General features: G+C 40.5%; 1 protein-coding gene across 6 annotated transcripts in view; it reads right to left on the bottom strand.

The window, feature by feature from the left end:
• LOC139773040 (rap guanine nucleotide exchange factor 2) overlaps nucleotides 1–21,286 on the bottom strand; it is a 116,388-nt gene that overhangs the window by 35,640 nt on the left and 59,462 nt on the right. For 3 of the 6 annotated variants that reach the window (XM_071707228.1, XM_071707230.1, XM_071707234.1), the window contains exons 1-2: nucleotides 19,217–19,361; nucleotides 1,443–1,980 (exon numbers count right to left, since the gene is read on the bottom strand). The exons of the other annotated variants lie outside the window; for them this stretch is intronic. In XM_071707228.1, the coding sequence (XP_071563329.1) occupies nucleotides 1,443–1,756 (314 nt within the window). In that variant the 5' untranslated portion in view covers nucleotides 1,757–1,980; nucleotides 19,217–19,361. Of the gene's footprint in view, nucleotides 1–1,442; nucleotides 1,981–19,216; nucleotides 19,362–21,286 lie in introns of those variants that run through there. 6 annotated transcript variants of the gene reach the window in all.

Below are 21,286 nucleotides of genomic sequence, written 5' to 3'. Positions count from 1 at the left end.
AATAAATGTTACGTGAAATACGCCATAAAGCGATACGATTGGAAATATAGCTTTTTATACGGTCTATATGCGGTACATATACTCGAAAACGAGAACTGGTAACCGAATACAGAAAGCAAAATTTAACAGAAGCGGTACCTATAGGTACTTCCAACGATTTAGCGAGCGATTCACCGCGTACCTTTAGCTTGTTTTCCGCCAACGCAACGCTCGGCGTACTCGTAACAGAAGCAATTGAAACGCGCCGCGCGCGTCGCATCGAGTGTCGTGTCCGCTTTATTCCGCAGCGGCGTGTGAAGTCTCGGCGCAAACTTTTGTCCGGTCATGCCTTTCTGTTCCCATTTCCCAAAATATACCCGCAGGGGACGGCTCGTTATAATTCGCTCTGATCTTAACGGAGACCGACGCGTAGCCAGCAGTCTCCTCATTGTCGACGATCCCGCATGCCTAAGCATTCTTTCTCTCGCTTTCTCTCTCCCTCTCTCTCTCTCTCTCTCTCTCTCTCTCTCTCTCTCTCTCTCTCTCTCTCTCTCTCTCTCATCCTCTCTCCCTCTTTCATTCTTGCTCCCCAACGGCGTCCATTTTGCGAAATTATCCGTGCCATTTCACAACACTGAGCCACGTGGATCCACTCAACCTAATGAAATATTTCTATGACGTCGTTAGAGCTATTACCCTTTCTATTATCCTTTCTTTTTAATCTTATTCACTGCACTATTAGGCTCCTCTTTCACGCGGTCGAAAGCGCGAAATTGTCCATCAACTACTTCCGCTAGGGGCAGGGTTAAATATCTTTTTGTAATGTAGCAATGTCTAATACTTATTTTAAAATATCTTGAGCGCAAAAGTAGTTATAAACGAAACAAATTTTTTACGCAAAGTTACCGCTAGATATTTTAAATTACCCAAATTTATATCTACATTTAACAAAATAAGAGAGAGAGAGAGAGAGAGAGAGAGAGAGAGAGCAAAAGATAAGAAGTTATATGTATATACTTCGGAATACTAAACCAAGATTGTGGTTTTGAGCTATAATACTTACCTACTTATCAACTTATAAAAGTGAAAACAACAGGTAATTCAGAAACATCGCTTACGTGAAGTATAGGTAACTTGTAATCACGCAAGTTAGAACAAGAATGACTTTACGTTACATGCAAACGAGATTATACGCTTGCTTTTATAACAGCTTATTAGGTATCAATAGTTAAAAATATATCAATCAGCTGCTAATAGAGAATCTGTAATTGTTATAATAATTACCTTAATATATATGAGTTATTTGCGATTATATTAATTTATTTCTAACTTTCCATGCAATCCGAGAGACAATTCGTATATACCTGTTCTCTCGACACATCGTAATAATAATAATGGTAGCAACAAGTAATTTTCGCAATCAAAAGTCGAAATTTCCTCAATGTAATCCTACGAGGACTCACCACACGGAAAATCTCCTCTTGGGAAAGGGGGCGGGAGGTGGCGGTAGCTGAGCTCGATGAGTCCTATCGACGGACTCGCTCCTGAGGGCTTGCACCACCTTAGGCACGGCCCTGAAGGGCTCCTGACAGGCTTTCGTGACTATGCCGCCGTTCCCAACGCCATCGTTGAAATTACCCGTGCCACCGCCACCGCCACCGCCACCGCCGCCACCACCATGGAAGCTGTTCCATCTCCTCACTGGGCCCCTGTTAGCGCCGTGATAGCCGCCATTATGGCCACCTGGACCGCGAAGCTGGCTGGTATGCTTGTGCATCCTCTCAGTGATCTTTTCGCCAGGACGCACTAGGTTCGTCCATCCTCTATATCGTGATCATACGCATTCGCGTGAATCGACTACATCCTCGATGCCTTTTCACCATCTTCTCTTCAGCCTTTTCTTGGAACTTTGGAAATATCGAGCGTACAGCGAGAATTCAAAATGAATGCTTCTGTCCTTAAAGCGGATTACGCCAGCTTGGTAGTTCCATAAGTAGCGTTCTAAAGTAAACCGATATTCTTAGATTTGCGTTCGGATTCCAAGATCAGTGAACTAGCCATCAATCGTTAATTTCAAAGATTAATTGAGTCGTATTGTATCTAAGATTTTGGACTGTTGTCGTCTTCGATGCATTTATTAACACATAACTCTACGTCAACTAATCTTACTCTTCTCGTTTTGTAAACAATTTTCTATAAAATAAACTTTCTTTATTTAAAAAGTTGTAAAAAGAAACGTGAAAAAGAGAAGAATCTCTTGAAAGAATCACACACGTTCTGTATAACGTAGTCTATATAGCGTAGACAATTCTCACAAGAGAGAATTATATGCGCGGTTATAAAGAGGAAATACTGCACAATAATTTTTTTCCCATGGCGTGCGCGTGATATTTGGACCAAGTCGGCGACGAGGTCGAGTAGAGTCAAGTGATTCTTAGTAGCTCTTTCGTACGTGGCTCGCATACTTTTATTACGCGTCCTATGGGATTCGATCGACTTGAAGACTAACGGCTAACGGCGTCGCGATGTCGTCTGCCGTTTCTCTTGACCTTATCAAGCCTGTACGTTTGCGAGGAAGCGCGATAACGGAGAGAAGGGTTTACGCCGCCGCGCCGGCGATAAAACCCCGGTATAAAAGGGAAGAGAACGTCGCAAACGCAACGATAGCTGCGGGCTATCGACGCTATCGTATTAAAATGCGATAAGCGCAGTGCATCTCCTTCCTCAATTTTCGGGAGTGTCGAAAGTGTACTGCTGCAACGTATTATTACAAAATAGCGTTAAATAACTCGTCTACTTTTTCCCATCCTGATGATTATTAGAAACTGCAACTGATTAATTCTTGTCTTATTATTCAATATAAGTTTTACACATGGATTTCTTTATTTATTAATGCAATATTTTGGAGTTTGGCAAATGATTTATAACGATAAGAGAACAAATAAAAAAGAAATACAAAAGAAAATTTATAAGTTTATTCTTTGTTTACGTTTCTTCTTCAATAAGAAGAAACGGTTTATTACTTTAGCGTAGATAAAAATTTTGCTGCTTACAAATGGTGATATATTGAAAGCGTCCGAAAAAAACAGATAAAATCACTTAATTCTTTTACTCTCGTGTTTTTACCGGACCCCCTCTCTACAGTTTGCGCTTTTTAACCCGTCGTCCTCAACACGCGCGCATCACTCAAGGCATCATTATTCATCTGACAATCTGCCAAGGGCCGCACCCCAACGATGATTTGTCATGATACGTCAATAAAAAAAAGCCCGGCAAACTCCTCTGTCCAATAAAACAAGCTCGAATGATACGCAGCGCACGAACGCGGCGCTTTTATGTCGTCCTACCATTGGAATTCTTTTTTCGCGATTTCGCCGAGGTTTACCGACGTTTCGTATCCGTGGGAAAATCTCCATAACAGCGTGCAATCCAGCGCGCAAGAAGTCCCGCCGGAAGAATAGGTTTGGAAAATAGATAGGCCTCCTGGCCGGCGCGCGGCGCGGGCGTAGAAATTCAACGAGCTTACGGAAGTTCTTGAGCACGCGCTCGAGGAAGAGCGGCTCGTTTTCCCCTCTCGTCGTCGCTCACGGGAAAAGGCGTGAGAGAATCGTCCAGTACAATCGCGTGCTTTTTCACGATGGAACGAAAGCCGCGACTGATCAATTCGCTCGACATAAGTCTAATACGATTATCCGCCAAACTCGTAAACAATAGTCAATTCCGAGTTGGAGTCAGCCATCAGAGTTGTCAATTTTATAATTTCACGTGCAATATAAAATATCCTTTAAAACTATATACTTCAATCACGAACACGCAAGTAAAATTCTGTGAAATTCTTTGTGTGAGAGAACAACACGAATTGTCTTAATGACAGAGACAATGTGCTTCAGGTCGCTCGTTTTCTAGTATCTCAACGGGAAATAGGAGAACAAGGGAATCTCCAGTTTTACTACTTGAGACGTTATACGTATAATCCCGTGCCTAGAGACCTTATCCAGATAGCTATATAGTTATATTTCACTTTCTGCTATGTGAAATTGAAATCGGTTATTCGCGTATTCAGAAAGACAGAAGAAATATTATTGTACTATATAATTATTATAGATAAGAATAGTGAATATACAAAAAATTAATAAAAAATCGAAATATACAGAATTTATAGCGATCATGCGAAATGTTATAAATATTTGCGTTATTGTATCAACTTCCTTCAAAAAAGTAATATAAATACCTAGGTCAATCTCATGAAACTACGTTAACCGCAGAAAAGCACACACATCTGCGCTTACAACATCGAAGGATCAATCCGAATTCCTACTGCACGAGCGCTAACAATTGTAAAGGTGAAAAAGAAGCGCGTGAACCTAATCGACGAAGATGGCAATTAACGAGACGATGGAACGGAGGCAGGAAGAATTTCCATTTCCAGCGGAACACGCAGAGCGTGCCTTCCGGTACAGCGATCCAGCGGCGTGATTATTAGTTATATGTTAGTTATGTGTTAGTACGTATCTACCCCACATGCTTTCTGCCTCGCTGCCACGAACGAAAGTCTGCTTTGCGAACGATGCGTCGCACGTTTATAACGCGCAACAAAAGAAGGAAAAATTCAGAAAAACAGTATTTTTCACATTATAGCTAGGAAGTAATTGTAAAATTAATCTCTGTCTAACTTTTCCTCTAAACTTACGTCAGCGAGACCAGCTGAAAGGCAATCATTTTACCAAATAACGGATTTCGAACGAGTATGTTCATTTAGTCGCTTTATTACTTAACGGAACCCTGCTTTCTTTCACTTATGTAAAAATTTCTCATCTATCATGCTTTTATGCAGCTGCACTAATTAGGTATAACAACTTCCCTTTTTTTAATTAAGAATGAGAGCACATCGATCAAGGTTTATGCGATATAACATAAAAATAATATGAATATTACTCATATTATTTTATAATGTGATAGACGAGGAGAATCACTATAAATATAATTAGGATTATTATTTATCATAGACCTAAATAAATATGTGATATTTAAGCCCAGGAACACACACACACACACACACACACTACCATAAGTAGTTCTTTCTCAGGATTAAAATATATTTCTAAACACATGCAGATTCTTCAAACTCTATCATTCACGAGATTTAATAATTATTCCTAGACGACTGACTGAGTGATTATCGAGCTCAATGGGTTAAGAAACAATCGCCTGTTGCTATTGTCGACGATAATGGCGGATAGTCTTTGCGACGACAATGCGGCACCGTGTAACAAAAGAGCCGCGAGATCGGAGAAAACGGTAATAGTAGACGAACACCGAGAAGAAAAGGGCGAGAGGAAACGGGGAAGAGATGAAGCGAGACGGAAGAAAGTCGGCAGAGAAGAAGATCCTTGCCATACAAGGACGACAGACTCGTCCATTGTTGCTGCACGCCCTAATCCCAGCCCAGCGATCCGCGCGCGCGCGAGTCTCTCACTGCGCGCTTCCGCTAACGAGCACCATTCCCATAAGTCTTCGCTACCGACATCGTTCTCGGTAGCTGTTCCAGGAGAGGACGCTCGTCGATGCTCGTTAAGTGCATAGCTTCGCGTTTCGATCGATGTTTGTGCTGCTATTTGCTCGGATTTCCAACGCGCGGCTAATACACCTCGAGGCTTTGTTGCGATGTATGCTAAACATCAACCTACAGCAAATTGTTAACGAGGACCGCCTTGAAAAATCTAATCAAATATGAGTAAGATGTACTGTTATTTTATGTATCTCTGGAGTCATTTCTTCTCAAGTCGCAACAAATAAAAGAGGTCACTTTTTTATTGTTGATAAAATTGGAAATAAATGTATCTTAAGACTCTCATGTAATTTTCCTCTTTACAGAAGGAGAGCTTATATATGTACAGTATACTACTTTCATCATAGATGCTTCAATAAACTTTCTCCTTTCTGTATTTTGTAGAAATAAATAAGGTTTTATTCGAGAAAGTATTGTCTCACATTCTTGCTTCTGATGCAACTTTTTCGAAATTTTTAATTCTTTTTTTTATATTAAAAACATGCGGGAATTTCAACTGCGCGCGAAGCGCAGCAAACGCAGAGATGCGTGGAAAGTGTATACGCGCATCGCGTTAACCACCGTGTAAAGCCGTAAAGCTAGCAGCCGCCCTCGTTTGACCAGATTTTCAACTCTCTAGAACGGGCCTTTGTCGCAGGTTGGAAATCCGTGAGTCTCTTCTTGTCTCCTCGCTACTCCTCTCGGACTAGTTCGCTCTCGTTAACGGAAATGCGTATCATAATTCGAATCATGATCATAAATATGCACGCGCGCGTGCATATACGTTACGTAGATATACGTGCCTGCGTGCCCGCATACGTATCACGTTCGACGCGTGCGTCTCTCTCGGCTTCTCTCGGCACGCCGTTGCGTACGATGCAACTCGTGCAACTGCGACGCACCACGCGGCACGCAGTGCACGCACCGCTCGCTCGATGCACCCCACCCGTTACGAAATGTATACGATACGTGCGCAGAAATATCCGGACATATTTAAATGTAAACGCGTTCGTCTCTCAACTATCTTATTTACTTGACAAAAAAAAGTAAAAAAAGTTCGTTTTTTCTTTATTTACTTTGAAAAAATTCTCATTAGTGCATAAAATATGTCGCGCACAAAGTAATATCTTTACCACACACAAATATAAGTACTTGGACTATTTAATTTATTACTTGTTATTTGCTCACGTTCATAACCCAGCGCACACGTGTGTCCCGTATTCTAAATACATTTATCGTTATTACTGCTACGATGACTATTATATTACAACCATATAACGATAGAAGGACATCGTATCGCTAATAGCAGAGCTAATTAACCAAGGTCGCTCGGTAACAATCGATTCTAAGTACCTCGCGTCATTATTTCAGTTGTTTTATCGTGACTGGCTTGAAAGATCGAAATACATTATCAGCAAACCAAATCAGAAACTTTTACTTCGTCAATAAATAATTAACAATAAAGATTTTTTATTCGACCTAACTGCCCATCTTTATTAATTATAATCGTCACGATGTTTCCATTGATTTTGGTCCTTTTCAATTGATGTAACTTTTGACGCTAATAAGCATCCTTTTTAAAATCACTGTAAAGAATTTATTGCGAAAAATATCACCACAATTCGAACAAAGGTTCGAACCTAGACCTCCATGCGGAGGTTAACGGTGCACAATTAAACCAAATCAACAACTTTCTTTGTGAAATAGAAATTATTTTTGACAAAAAAGTTGAAGAATACTTCGAATTACAATAGATAACGACGGATAAATAGGAATTAAATTAATCCAAGGACGACGAACGAAATTATTATTAATTGTTAATCCATAGGAAACTCTAATCGATAGGAGGGAGAGGAATGTATAGAGATTCGCAATCTTTTCGTAATAAGCATCAGAATCGTGTGATTCGATCATTCCAACACGTTCATCATGAATTCCATCGTAATGTTCCGAAAGGTACAGTTATGAGAGATTGTTGGAGCGATGGATGAAGAGCTGCGGAGAAGCGAAAGGGAAAAAAGTTAAGGGGAGATGCGCGGGATGCGCTCAAAAGGGATGAGATAATGTTCCATGGGGCCCTCCAAGAGGATCTGGTGCCTCTAATATTAGACCTATGTATCCTACGAGATGCTTGTTGTGTGTAAGACTTGACTGGTTCGTTCAAACGCCTTGCTTTCTTTTATACATACTTCGTAAATAATTAATAAGAAAAAAATACTTTTTTATATTTTTATTACACAAGATGAGCAAATAATTTTCTTTTATTCTACGTAGAAAATGTAAATCTAGCAATAAAAACGCGAGATATCATCGGTTTTATTTGAAAAATATCGAATCGGTGGGAATTTCACGAGATTTCGAACGATTCAAAGAGAGTATTGTAATTCAGAAATATCCTGCATAGTAACTTCAGAATCCAATCTGCTTTAAATTTTCCGATCGTCACGTGCGTTTGATCCAACGTTCCAGATGCGATACGTATGATTTACATTTGATCCCGCTGCGTTCTGTGGTCTCGTAAATTGTGTGTCAATCACTGACAGCAGTTAAACGTCGAAACCTGGATAGGTAGCCGCCGAAACGTTAGCCGATAACAACAGGCGACGTGCGCTGTTAAAATGTACAACGTAGGTGAAAGTGGACACGCGGCTGACGTGCACGTACATCGTATATGTATAATACATATATGCGTCTGTCGCTGATAGATCCCATTTTGCCTCACACAAGCGCAAAACGTGCGCGCACCGTGAGAGAACGACCCTGGATTGCCTTGGGAGTCGGCCTCCATTGAGAAGTCGTCGAGTTCCCACCGGCATCAGCGAATCCACGAAGAAAAGGTACGAGGGACGGAGGGAAGAAACGCGGTGCAAAGTTCAGCGCACCTAAGCCACCAACGAACTTCCTCCTTGCTCGTGTGTTTACAATCTGTGACCAATAATCTGTTGCTTCGCGAATACAAAAAATTTACCCGTTGCACCGAACCAGCATCAGCAGTTCCGTCGTGTGACGTCTCGTTCTCTTTTTTAATTCACACAAAAGTAAAGACATGCGACACACAATATTGTAGGTATATTATTGTACTCTCTCTCTCTCCCGACAAAATTTTAATATTTTTTCGGAAGTAAAGATTTAATCTTTGAAATGTGTGCTTGTGCGTTGTACTAATCGATATTCGACATTAAATGTCTCCGTAATTAAATTTTAAATCAAACGCTAGTTAAATATTTGCACTTTGTTCTGCGCAGATCAATTAGAAAACAGGATTGAGTTGTCCACCTCGGTATTCCACTGAGGAAAGAAACTTTATTTTTCAATTTGAATTAAATGGATTGCTAGTAAAAATTATCTGTCAGAACCCGAATGGTCGAACAAAATCAAACGCGAAGGATGAGTATTTCTCACGCGTTTCTCAGGTATACACTTTCTTCCCATAGATGATTCGGCAGATCTAAGAAAGACCTCTCCATCTGGAAACACTATTACTATCCTCGATGGCACTTAAGCATAGCGAATCGCTTTAACATAGCGACCACGACGGCAACAGCAACAATTTCAACGCGGTTTTCCATTTATTCGCCGCGACGTCGACGAGATCATTTTTCGAGAATTCCCGAGGGAAATTCACCATCCGTTAAAATAGTTTCCACGGGTTGATTATAATATTACGTCGAGATTCTTGAAAAGATAGAAAAAGAGAGCGATCACAACAAGGGACGCGGATAAATCCGAAAAAAAGCAAGAGAAACGAAAGCACGACGGAGAGACCGCGCATCGAAAAGGCAAATTGATCGCGAAGGACACCGTAACGGTGAAATCCTTTTTATGCTTAAGCCTTATTATCTTTCCCGTTAAACCACACGATCAACCACATCCAAAAGAAAAAGTTCGCTCTTTTCAAATTTAATGATAAAAAGCTGAACGTGTCATATCTAGGGCTTTATAGAAAATATAGGTAATGGGCTCGTACTACCTAAAAGCAAGAGAGCTGAATCGAATATTGGTATTTTAACAATATACACGGTTAAAATTCTTCTAGAAGAGAAGGTGCTGCAAGATTTCGTTTTCATTAAATGATCTAAGAAACGTTACAGATTCAAATATGCAGATCATAATTTCGATCGAGAACCAAATAACTTAAAATTATTTCAAGCAAAGATGTGAGATAAATTCAGAGACTAACATTAACAATTTTTTTCTCGGCGCTTGCTGATAAACATCATTTAAATATTGCATCAAAGAAAAATAGTTTAATTATTAGTCATTGTGTCATTAAATTATTCAGCTCTTCGCTGCTAAGTATTAGTTGAGATATGAGTAATTTTCACAAACACCACTCCATTCATATAATTATTACATGATGGTACAAATTAACGAGTGGAAGAAGCGTATGTACATATTAATCGATAAGAGAATAGAATTGTTTAGAAAAAAACAGTTCTCAGTATATCAAATTTCCATTTTAAGTTTCAACAAAGTAATTTGTGCCGGAAAGAGATAATAAACTAGAATCAATAGTGTATCGAATACGAAATGGACTCGCTTTAAAACTAAATGGACTTTATTCTTCCTCACGCGTTTGATCAAAAACATTTCGCATACCTAGGTACAATAGTCGTGCGGAAAAAAATCGATGTCCGATAAAAGTCTCTCGTCTCGAACCTGAACCATTATAGAAAGCCTTAGAAACTACCAGACTTCCTGCGATGAAAGTGAGGAGAGACGATTCAATACGTATTCTCGGTGCAGCAGCAGCAGCTCGCTCTAATGGAATTGCCAGTCGATCACCGATTCCGCCTTAACGACACGGTCCGTATTTATGTTGCAGACTAGAGTCTGCCGAGTCTAAACTTGTGCGAACGGAGATTGAAAATCTTAAAAGCGATCGATACTATTGCCATATGCAGCCAAAAATATTTCTATTGCAATATATTGCCGATAGAAATTGTTGCAACGATACAATATTTAATTATATCATTGCATGATAATTCTAATTAATAACACTCTACATTATAACATTTATTTTATTATAAAAAAAGACACGCGATAACTGCATCGTTAGTGATGATTTAGCACCCTTAAACTTAAATGTGCTTTTTTAGAAAACGGTTGCGCAAAATAACTTTTGCGGATAACTTTTAATGATAAAAGTTATCCGCAATGTCTGGGAAGTATTTCTCTTTTGGATAAAAAAAATTTTTCGTTTTGCAATAGAAGCTTCATATAAGAAAAAAATTTTTAAGCTAATCGATATTTCAAATTTTTAATTTTCCGGAAAAACGATCGAGAAAGAAAAGATCTAGTAAAAGAGTATGCAGGGTACACGATTTAATGGAATTGCTTGCGCACAACTCCATTCTTGCAGAAGATCTGCCGTGGAGTGCTACAAGCATCGATCGCTCTCGGCAATAGTAATCGGTTTAATGTGATCCGATTAAGCTTTGAATCTGTTACTTTACGAGCGATTCGCTCGATTTTTCGATTGAATTCGCAACAGTATACTTTCGAAAGAAAGTTAATCCTTATACTGAAATTTATAAATTTTATTCTTCTCCAAGTTTCCTTTTATGCAAAATTTATGTATATATCGTACTTAACCCGTATTACGTTGATTACATTTTACGCAGTTTGCTGCAGAAATATGTGAAGAGAGAAAGAGAGACACAGATAATGTATTCCATAAAGTGGAGTACTTTCGATTATGACCAAGTTTTAAATAGCACTCAAGGAAATCATGAAATTTTGACAGTGTTATGAAATTTTCCATTCCCCTCTGTGTCACCTTTAAAAAGGATTAACGCAGTAAATGCCACCAGCATTTCCATTGCATAAGTAGTTTCTTGGATTTTTCAAATTACTGTTCGTAAGAAAAATTTGCAGACTTTAATAACATGCAAAAACTTATATCGTTTATACTCTTATTACATATCTACTAGTAGCGAATAGCGATGAAAGTTGGCGCAAACATAAATATTTTTATCCTCGACGCATTTCATCCCATCATCACAACGAGCTGTAGATTTTACTATCGACTAAACCTAACTAAAGGGCGTAACCGAGAGCAATGAAAAAATTGCATATTTGAGATTTTTCTGAAATAAAGCTTTTTATGATATTCAGCTTGTTTCTCTCGTTTTTTATTTTAGTTTCATTTTATTTGTCATTGTCCGAACTTTTTCCCTTTTTTTAATATGCAGCTATTTCAATACATTCTGCGACCCGCGAAATTATCCCTCCGCCTGTACATTTTTTTGGGGACCCTCGGATTGTAAATGAGTCTGTCACGTCCGACGCTATTTTCCCTACTTAAAGTATTTTAAAAAATCTGAAAAAATTCACAAAAATTTGTTCAAAATTCAAATTTTGGCAATAACTAAATAGAGAAGCAACTGTTCGTTAAAATCTTTTAAGGGAACGTTGTTTTGACCAAAAACAACATTTAACCTGAATAATTGACCAAATTGTTACTTACAGAAAAAGGCTATGTAGGTTGAGGAACTCAAGGGTCCAAAGTCATTACGAAAGATAAACATATCGTCGAATGCTGAGCAAGTCAAATCTCGCGTGGACGTCTCGGACCCACGTTTACAGCCGGAGGGTTATTTGTAACACCGATCAGACTTTCATGCATAAATATGGAAAATGACAGAAAAAGAGAGAGAGAGATAGAGAGATAAACAGAGAGAGGGGGAGGAAGGGAGGGAGGCAGGGAAGGAAAGAGAGGGATGTCGGGAATGATGATAAATGAGCAGAATATTCATAAATGCTGGAATGGTTAAAGCGAAACCATAAGGAAAAAAATAACGCGCATTTAATATTAATGAATGCTTATTTCGAGCGAGATAAATTTTTTATGACGCCTTAAATTCGAGCGCGATAGATATAGTGGCTAGGAGGCATTCACCACGCGAGAAAGGAAATATGACTACCGAAGAAACATCCTTATCCTTTCGAGAGACATCGAGAGAAAGAAAAAGAGCGAAAGCGACGGAGAACCACGATACTTTACCCGAATTATCTTCTGTTTTTGCTCCGCCCGAGTCTAATGTCCGGAATTACGGTTGAACCAACAAATCGAGCAAAATTAAATTACTTTCTAATGAGTTCACGGTAATATAGGATCCTACATCGAGCTGGAAGGGCAAAAGCCTGAGGTAGAAAAGTAATACCATAGATTTCAATCCAAAAGATAAATAGCTAATTCGATCGTATAATCTTCTCCGACATCAAGATATTTTCTCTGGTATCATCCGTCCCGTCTTTAATACCTTTGAGATATGGCGGCCTCGGAACTTGAGATAGAATACCCTGTGCAGCCTGTCATGTATAGAATTCACGAGAAACTGCTTTCAAGCCTTAAATATGCAGCTTTGCACATACACAAATACTGTATTTGAACGCTGTACCGCGTTTCTGTCGGATAGCTCTGAAGATCAAGCGTGACGTGGAAGCTTATAATATAGAGGATAAAACCCCCCTAAAAAGGTATGTATCAAATATTTATATTAGAATATAAAATTCTTTAGAAAATATTTCAATTTATCATGAAATGAGACAAGAAAATTGTTTGAAATTCTATGATAGAATAATGAATTATCTAATGATAATAAAATTTAAAACTTGAAAAATTTTAATATTATTACTAATGTCGTAATTAAATTTAAACTTCAAAAAATAAATGCGCTTATTTAAAACAAAATAAAAAGTCGTTATTTTCTAATCTTTGTAACAAACGCTATTAAATAGTCTTGCGCATGCAAGATTTACAAGTTTAGTATCGTAATTACATTCTACTTTTGTGATCAATTACCGACTAAGTACTGACTTGAGTTGACATTGACGATGTACTAATTTTAGCTCAAGGTTCTACATTTGCTCCGAACTATTAATTGTTATTACATCGATCGATGTAAAGCGTGATGACCTTTTAAAAATGTGACCAATCGTTCTCGTTTCATAGAATAGTATCCGGAATATAAATATTTATGTTCGAGCTTAATTTTAAAACGTGATATGCTCCAGATGTTAGTAAATACAGTATGCATTTTCATATTTCATAACAATTCAATTTTCCATGTATCCTCTATGCACGTGGACGCACTTATCGCGCGTCGCATCGTCAATTTGGCAAAGTCTGGACGCATGCATGCAGTTAATCAACGGATGAACCGAAACCAAACAGGTCAAACTGGTGGGTGTGTCATTCTCGTGCATTCGCGCACTGCATCGGTTCCGTGGCGTGCGTGCTGGAGTGCTCTACTGGAGTGTGTATGAGCGAAGAGACGCGTATGTGTATGTGTGTGTGTGTGTATATAGCACGCGTCCGTGTGAATGCCGCTCAGTCGTTATTTGGAGCAATCTGGAGGCCATAAATCGCGGCGTGGCGCGGCGCGGCGGAGGTATCGCGTTCGCCTGGATATGCGGGCGTTACCTATCGCAAGGCGATGGAAAAATGTCAATACTTAAAGCAGCCTCGCTCGCGCTCTTTCTGTCGCATCATCTAAACGCATCATCGTCGCGCCTCTTCTGTCGATGCTCACGTTACATTTACGTGTTCGATGTTGACGGCGGCGATCGATTTCAACGGCTCGCGTTACTTCCGAGTCGTGACGATCCGCGCGTAGGCAGGTTTGAAAAAGAGACGAGTGGAAAATATGCAGCAAAAAATAAATCACGCTGCATAAACGATACTGTCCTCGATAAATAATTATTAAATTTCGGACTGAAATGAATATTAATTTAGCGTGGACATTGTACGTATTCGATGCAAACCATCGTACATTTTAATATCCGAACAAAAATTCAGGAATGACGAGAAATTTAAAAATCATTTTCATCGCGCATTAACATTTTGGCGTTAACTAGTACATCGCACGTTCACATTGCACGATTTGCTTCGTAACGAGCTCGGCTGCCAGAAATAATCTATTTTTCTTCATATTAAGCGATGCAAGCGCGCGAAGCGAGTTCATTGTGCAGAAAGAACACGCTCGTCAAGTCGTCATGCATCAGCGGGATAACATTTATATATCGTGTGGTTTCACGTCGCGATTCTATACGCGCGTCGCGCGTGCATCGCGGCGACACGGACGACAAGCCGGTCGCAAATATTTACAGAGAGCATCGACAAATCGATCCCCTACGCTTGAACGCGGATCAGGCTATCCCTTCGTGGGGCAGTGACCGAGGTGAGGGGAGGAAAACGGGGAAATAGGTGCAAAAATCGATGACGCAATCGTTTCAGCACACCGGCGCGGCGCGGCGTCAGTACCGGCTAGCGGAATTTATCCGATAATGCGATGATATGGCTGGCATGCGATGTGTGTGGTGTCGCTAGTTAACCCTCTATAAACCACATATCTGCTTCTATAGAGAATATTATACATGGCACCGAGGGAAAAAGAACGAGGAGCAAAACCGGCGATTATCCTCGTTCGAATCAATATCAAGTTAATTGAATAAAGCATCATATTATTGCATAATCAATGCAGTAGAAGACGCTTAGCCGATTAGATCCAGAGTATTGACATTTTCTTCTTAAAGTAATTAAAATGACTGCGAGATAAGACGAGGAGTACTGCTACTTATAAAAATATAATTTTTGTCATTATTTTCTGCATTATACGTTTGAAGAGTAAGAGCGAACGTAATGGATATCTCTGAAGAAATAAATGGATATACACGAGATCCAATTGAACATCCTACGCCGAAAAAAGAAAGATGAGAGAAGGAGGAAACGAGCGTTACATCTGTCTTATGTAAGACTCGAGGGGAAGTATATCGGAACATCGGCTCAAAGAGTGATTTCGAGAACTCGAGACACGTGTTTGTCCTTCGGCAGGAAGCGACGCGTGTGTCCTAGCACAGTTCTTTTCACGATTAATTGGCATACGCGCAGCGTCTCCAAAGGATTCGTTCTAATACCAGTCACGTGTCTTTAGGAAAATACAGGCGGTTGTATTTCCTAAAAGATATTATTGTGAGAAACAAATCTCATTTAACTGTAGTTACAACTGTAGTTATTTAATTAATTAAACGACAAAGTATCTTATTGTTAGTACTTATATCTTAAAGCTTATGAATCTTTGATCGAAGCATAGCAACTTCGATATACATAAATGTTCGCTATACATCGATCATCATTTTGTAATATGAATATGACAATCTAACTTCCACAAAACTATGTATTAAAACGTCAATCACTTGTCATTATATCACAATAGACATAGCCATCGCAAATGGAATTGTTTTGAATATTGTAACTCGTTAATGGAATATCGTATCGGAGTACGAAAACAAAACGTTTTGCGAGATTTACAGGGTGCAAAATCACGAAAGAACGACACTTGCTTTTCATGGTATCTCAAAGTAACCGAAGCTCAAAATTCGTTGCGTAAAGGTACTATTTTAATCTTTTAGACATTCATATCTGTTCATATTTATCTGTATCATTTAATGTCTCTAAAGTCGAAAAAATACTGTACAATCGATTGTCCCTTATGTATTTCGCGTTAATGCGAAAAAGGGTGAGATCTATCTCGAGTTTCGAATTTCCCGAGATGGGTGACTTTCGCAACGAGATTGAATATCTAATTCGTGTTTAATATCAACCGAATATCAATTCAATGTCAATGGAATAATTATCACCGTGACTCGTGAGCGTCATTATTTTCCAGCGATTCTCATTGGTCGCCGCGATTAATTATCGTTGCCTGACAAGCCGTATTGTTTCACTTTGCTGTCCGACAAACGCCGCCGTTACCGGAGTAGAAACGGTAACTCCCGCTTGTTCGTAACAGCGTTGAAACGGCGCGGCGAGAGAAACGAGGAAGCGGAGCAACGACGTGTAACAAAACGCGTACGTGAACAGCAATGTGCTGTTCGATCGAAGCACTGGAAAACGAACGAATGCGGTTCGCGCGAAAATACCGTCGCAGAGGAGAAGACACGTCTCGTCAGTGACGATCGAACCGATGAACCTTTATCGGGATTGAAATTCTTCCTTTCGGGATATTTCGGGATTTTTAAATATTCCAGGTGAACGATCCAGCTACCTGCCGTCGATGGAAAAGTAAATTGAGAAGTAAAATATAAAACGAAGCACGCTGGAAACAACTTGGATTTCAAATTCTTTCATATAGAACAGAACTTTCCTTTCTACATTTCAAAATTCACAACAGATCATATCCAATCATTAAAGTACGTGATACACGCAATCGATAAAAATTGTTTTACGAGCCACGCGAGAGGTATCTCTCAATCGCGCGATAACGCGTCTACTTCCATAAAATTTGCAAAAATACATTTTCGTATCGGAATAACGACGAGTAACGTTACACGTCGTGCGTGTAAACGAACTTGGACGCTTTCAACGAGATTGGGTCTCGACAGAATTGCTCGTTCGCGAAAGGGAAAAGTTTCTCATCGGGGGGGAGATCCGCTTTTCTCCTCGACAGTCTCGACCGATCGCTTCCCTTTCGCTTCGTTCTGAAAACGAAGTTCGGTGTTGGATAAATAAGTGCGGATTGCACTGACGCTACGTGCGAAACAACGGTAAATATCGCAAGTTTGAAACTATTTCGCTGTTCGCAATTTCCGTTCGCCCCGATGTTACGTATTCCGTTCGCCGCGTAATAACGTAACGTCAATTAAAAACGGCGTAATGCTAGCGCAAAAGCGTATCGGAGATACGCCGGATTACTCCGAGTTACGAGCTCGGGGAAAAATTTGCATCGTCAGCGCCGTCTCGTCGCCTCGTCGCCTCGAGTCCGCGATTTCTACCGAAATCACTGCGATAGCACGTGCTTCGGCAGCGTCAGCTGGGTCAAGGTCCTCCAACGCGTACACGAAATGGCCTTTGATCCGCGACGTGGTAAACGCTTTCTTCCGACGGAAATACGAAACTTGGAACTCGAGCGACTCGACACGCGGAACGCGGAAATCTCACAATGTGAAATTATAATTCGCACGTCGAGGATACGTTGAGTAATTCGTTAATCCGCGGAATCAGATTTGCTGGAAATTATGCGAGTTTTCAATTTCTCTCTCTCCCTCCCTTTCGACCTTTATTTATTCGAAAGCTTCATGAAATATCAAAGGTTGCGCGTAACAAATTCTCGAAAAAGAAAAAAAAAAGTTAAATTACGATAAAAACAACGAGAATCTCCAATCGTTTCTTTTTTCGATTTTTTCGAGCAGATATGAAATGATTGCGGCATAAAGCGGATAATCATCTTCAGCATTCTGGAAATTATATAAAGCACAGTGGCGTAATGAACGCTCACCGATGCGTTCCTTTTGCGTGTTACGTAATTCCCGTTGCAGCAGCAATACACTCACGCAAATACATTCACGGCTAATTTATATACGCTCACGGTTAATTTATCGTGTGTTCAGCGGCGGTATCGAGAGATAAAAGCTTTTTGCACGCGTTGATGTTCCAGGAATAAGTACGTGCGCGCGCGGCGCGGCGCGGCGCGTTAGCCTTCAAAATCGACAGGAATCCAATGATATTTTCAAACTTATCGCTTACCGACCTTCCACATTCACGTTACGTTTGTTTCCGGCCTTCATTCATGAAACTACATTGATTCATAAAACTAGGCGACTATTTCCAACGATTTTTCCAACCGTGTTACGTTACGTTTATTTTTAATTACGTGCCCGACGTAATAGTCTTTCAGTCCCTTTGTCATACATATTTATTTCTGTCATGGCTTCTCTACGCCATCCTGTTTGAAATGAAATTATTTTTGAAATTATTTACGCTTCCGACTGTAAGTCCAACTTCTCGTAATCGATAAATACATGCGCTTTAATTAAACCGAATCCATTAATTCGGAAATGTTAAAATCAAATGTAAAACAAATGTAAATCTGTTTTCAAATTAAAAATTTTCTAAAAGAGGAATATAACGAGAATTCAACGTAAACGTAGAATTTTCGAAAGAAGGGTGAAATGTTTTAACTATGTATGTTCTAACTATATCGCTTCCCCTTTCCAAATGTCGATGTCGGCACGAATCCTGCCAGGATCCGACTAATGGCAAATAAGTGATTCTGATTATTAAGTTGACGGACAAAAATTCAAAATAATGCATAAATAATTGCAATAACTGCAAGTGAATGTCAGCCACGTGAAACCGAGCGGAAACAAATAACACAACTGTTATATTGAAAATTATCTACCCACCCGTAGTTCCGGGTAGATAACGAATATCGCTCTCGAGACAGCAAGATTATCGCGGAAATGAATCGTGGTGCATGTTTTTAATAATACGGGTAACGTTATTTTCAAATTTGACATCAATGAGATTGTATTAATAGCACAACCACGAGGCATATACTGATTACTCGTACACATAGACATAAATAGCGCTCTCGCGATCGAAAGCTATCGACATCGACGCTCCAGAGCTCGGCAATAATCTTAGAAGCGAAGTATCTCAGAAATTCGGAATTACACTATTGTACTACGAGCTACGCTGAACGACAACAGTCGGCTGAATTATGTTATCGCGAATCAATATTGGAGCCAGAAAAATAAATAAATACGGGTTTAATGTAAATAAAGATCGATTTTCTGCGCGCGAGACGAGCAGAGATGCCGAGAATCGTCTCACGCGGACGCGATTGATAGGACGATCGATGAGGCCGGCTCACAAATCACGAATCTCGGAATACGCAAATGTACCCAAATACCCGCCGCGCCGCGCCGCGCCGCGCCGCACCGCGGCCGCCCAAACAACCTGTCCCGTCCTAGCCTATCTCGTCCTTCCTCTTCTGTCTCTCGTCCTGCTCTCCTGATCGGCGCTGCAGCTGCCGCGCGCACCCGTAGGCCGTAAATCCACTGGCAGCACTCAAACTCCGAGAGATTGACACTCCGAGAACCGAGAGAGAAAGAGAACGCCCTTCGCCCTGCCCTTCGCACATACAAACGACCACCGGATTCGGCTCGCGATCGACGAAACAAGATCGGAATCGTCGATGTTCGGCGCGACACACAGCTCTTCGAAACCACACGAGAGTCGAGACAGGAGCCACACACCGACACCGTCGAGACACGCGCCACGACGTCCGAAAGTATACTGGCCGTACTGGCGCTCACCGCTCCCGCGCGCCCGCGCAGCCGCTCACGCGCACCACGCCACGATGCGACGCCGCGTCCGTCCATCCCCAACCCGTCCCGCCGTCCGACCGTTCATCGTTCACGCGCTCTGCTGGATGCTCCGGAAAGTAAATTCGGAGACGCATCGACTGATCGACACTTCGCCTCGCGGGTCAATCCGACCGATTGGCGATTACGATATTTTCTAGTACTTCAATCACTCAGATCGGAGTCGAAATGACTCTTTGTTTGTATCTCCGGCGCCGCGCGCCGTCGACCTTCCCGAGATCAGTTGTCATCGAGAAGTTCGCTCTGACGCGGCACGGGAAATAACACATGAAATACATTCTTGCGTTTTCTACATGCTTTACAATTATTTAGATAAATCTTTGCGTCTTTAATTAATTTTTTCTCTCCAAATTCCCTCGCTTCTCGGCTTCTAAGCGAGCCCTCGCACGAAGACGTACGTACGTTAAAGGGGGAAACGCTCCTCCGCTTTCATGAATTTCCTACCCTATTTTCGAATAGCAATCCTTCCCTTAGCGCTCCGGCGCGGCGCGGCGCGGCGCGGCGGATATTTTGGTTTAGAGCAGCCGAGCGATATGATATAGCAATTTTTGCTCAGCAAAAGCGGAAAGGGACAGTCCAGCGTAGCGCACGGAAACGAGATAGATTTCCTACGGCAAATTAAATCCCGGGTCGGGAGAGAAGACGGTAGCGGCAAATCGAGGACACGACGTGGCCAAGGAAATGCGAAGAAACGCGGATGCGCGATTTCTTTCGCTCGCTTTAACAGTTCTGTGGCGCGCTTTAGGGAAAAAACTTCCTCCGTTCTTTTTTTTTTTTTTTTAATTATTTCATTTAAATCCTCGTGAGCGCGCATCCGCGAGTCGCGCGCGGTACGGTTTTCCGTCCGTCGCTCTTCCGGGACACGACGAGGCTACCGCAAGTGCCAATTAGAAAAGCGATTAAACGGAGGTAGCGACGGAGGCAGAAGTCTCTTTCATCTAAGGTCCTGCCTCGACTGCAGAATTTCCCCGCAGTATTAACAGCAGGCGGAATTAATTCCGTTACATCGCAAATGTGGCGATAATCCTTCCTTCTCATATATTCTAAAGACAAATAGATTTCCATCCGTTTTGTGTTTTTTCAAAAAGCATTTGTATAATCATCTTTATCGTCCACATTATATTAATTTTTTTAAAATAATAGCATAAATTTTTATTCTATCAATTTGACACGTACTTCGCTATATGGCCTCCATCTAATTTTCAATTTCATCTAATTTAATTCGTCTAAATTTTTAATAGCGTCGTTAGTAATTTTCAATTTTAAATTTTAATCAACTTTATATATTTATATAATATAGAGAAAATATTATATAGGTACTCAAGTGTATTCTGCAATTTCTGGTATAAAAATATTGGAATACATGACCTGTAAACTAAAAGATCGCGCGTTTTACTATTTGTACCTAACGAAAAACTTTTGAAGCCTCGAAGTTAGTATGTAAAAATCGATCGCGATGAATTCAACCTCTACTCTCATAGTAATTGCTCCTCTTCTACTTAGGTACAAAACGCTCGTTATTTTACTCCCATCGCGATTCGCTCATTAATGAAGCCTTAATTAGGCAAGTTTGCCTTTTTATCCAAA

The sequence above is a fragment of the Temnothorax nylanderi genome, unplaced genomic scaffold (genome assembly GCF_030848795.1).
Source record: "Temnothorax nylanderi isolate EJ_2023f unplaced genomic scaffold, tnyl_v1.0 TNYL_tig0056_pilon, whole genome shotgun sequence".
Lineage (NCBI taxonomy): Eukaryota > Metazoa > Arthropoda > Insecta > Hymenoptera > Formicidae > Temnothorax > Temnothorax nylanderi.
The sequence above is the reverse complement of the archived record's forward strand: the minus strand, read 5'-3'. Positions and strand labels throughout refer to the sequence as shown.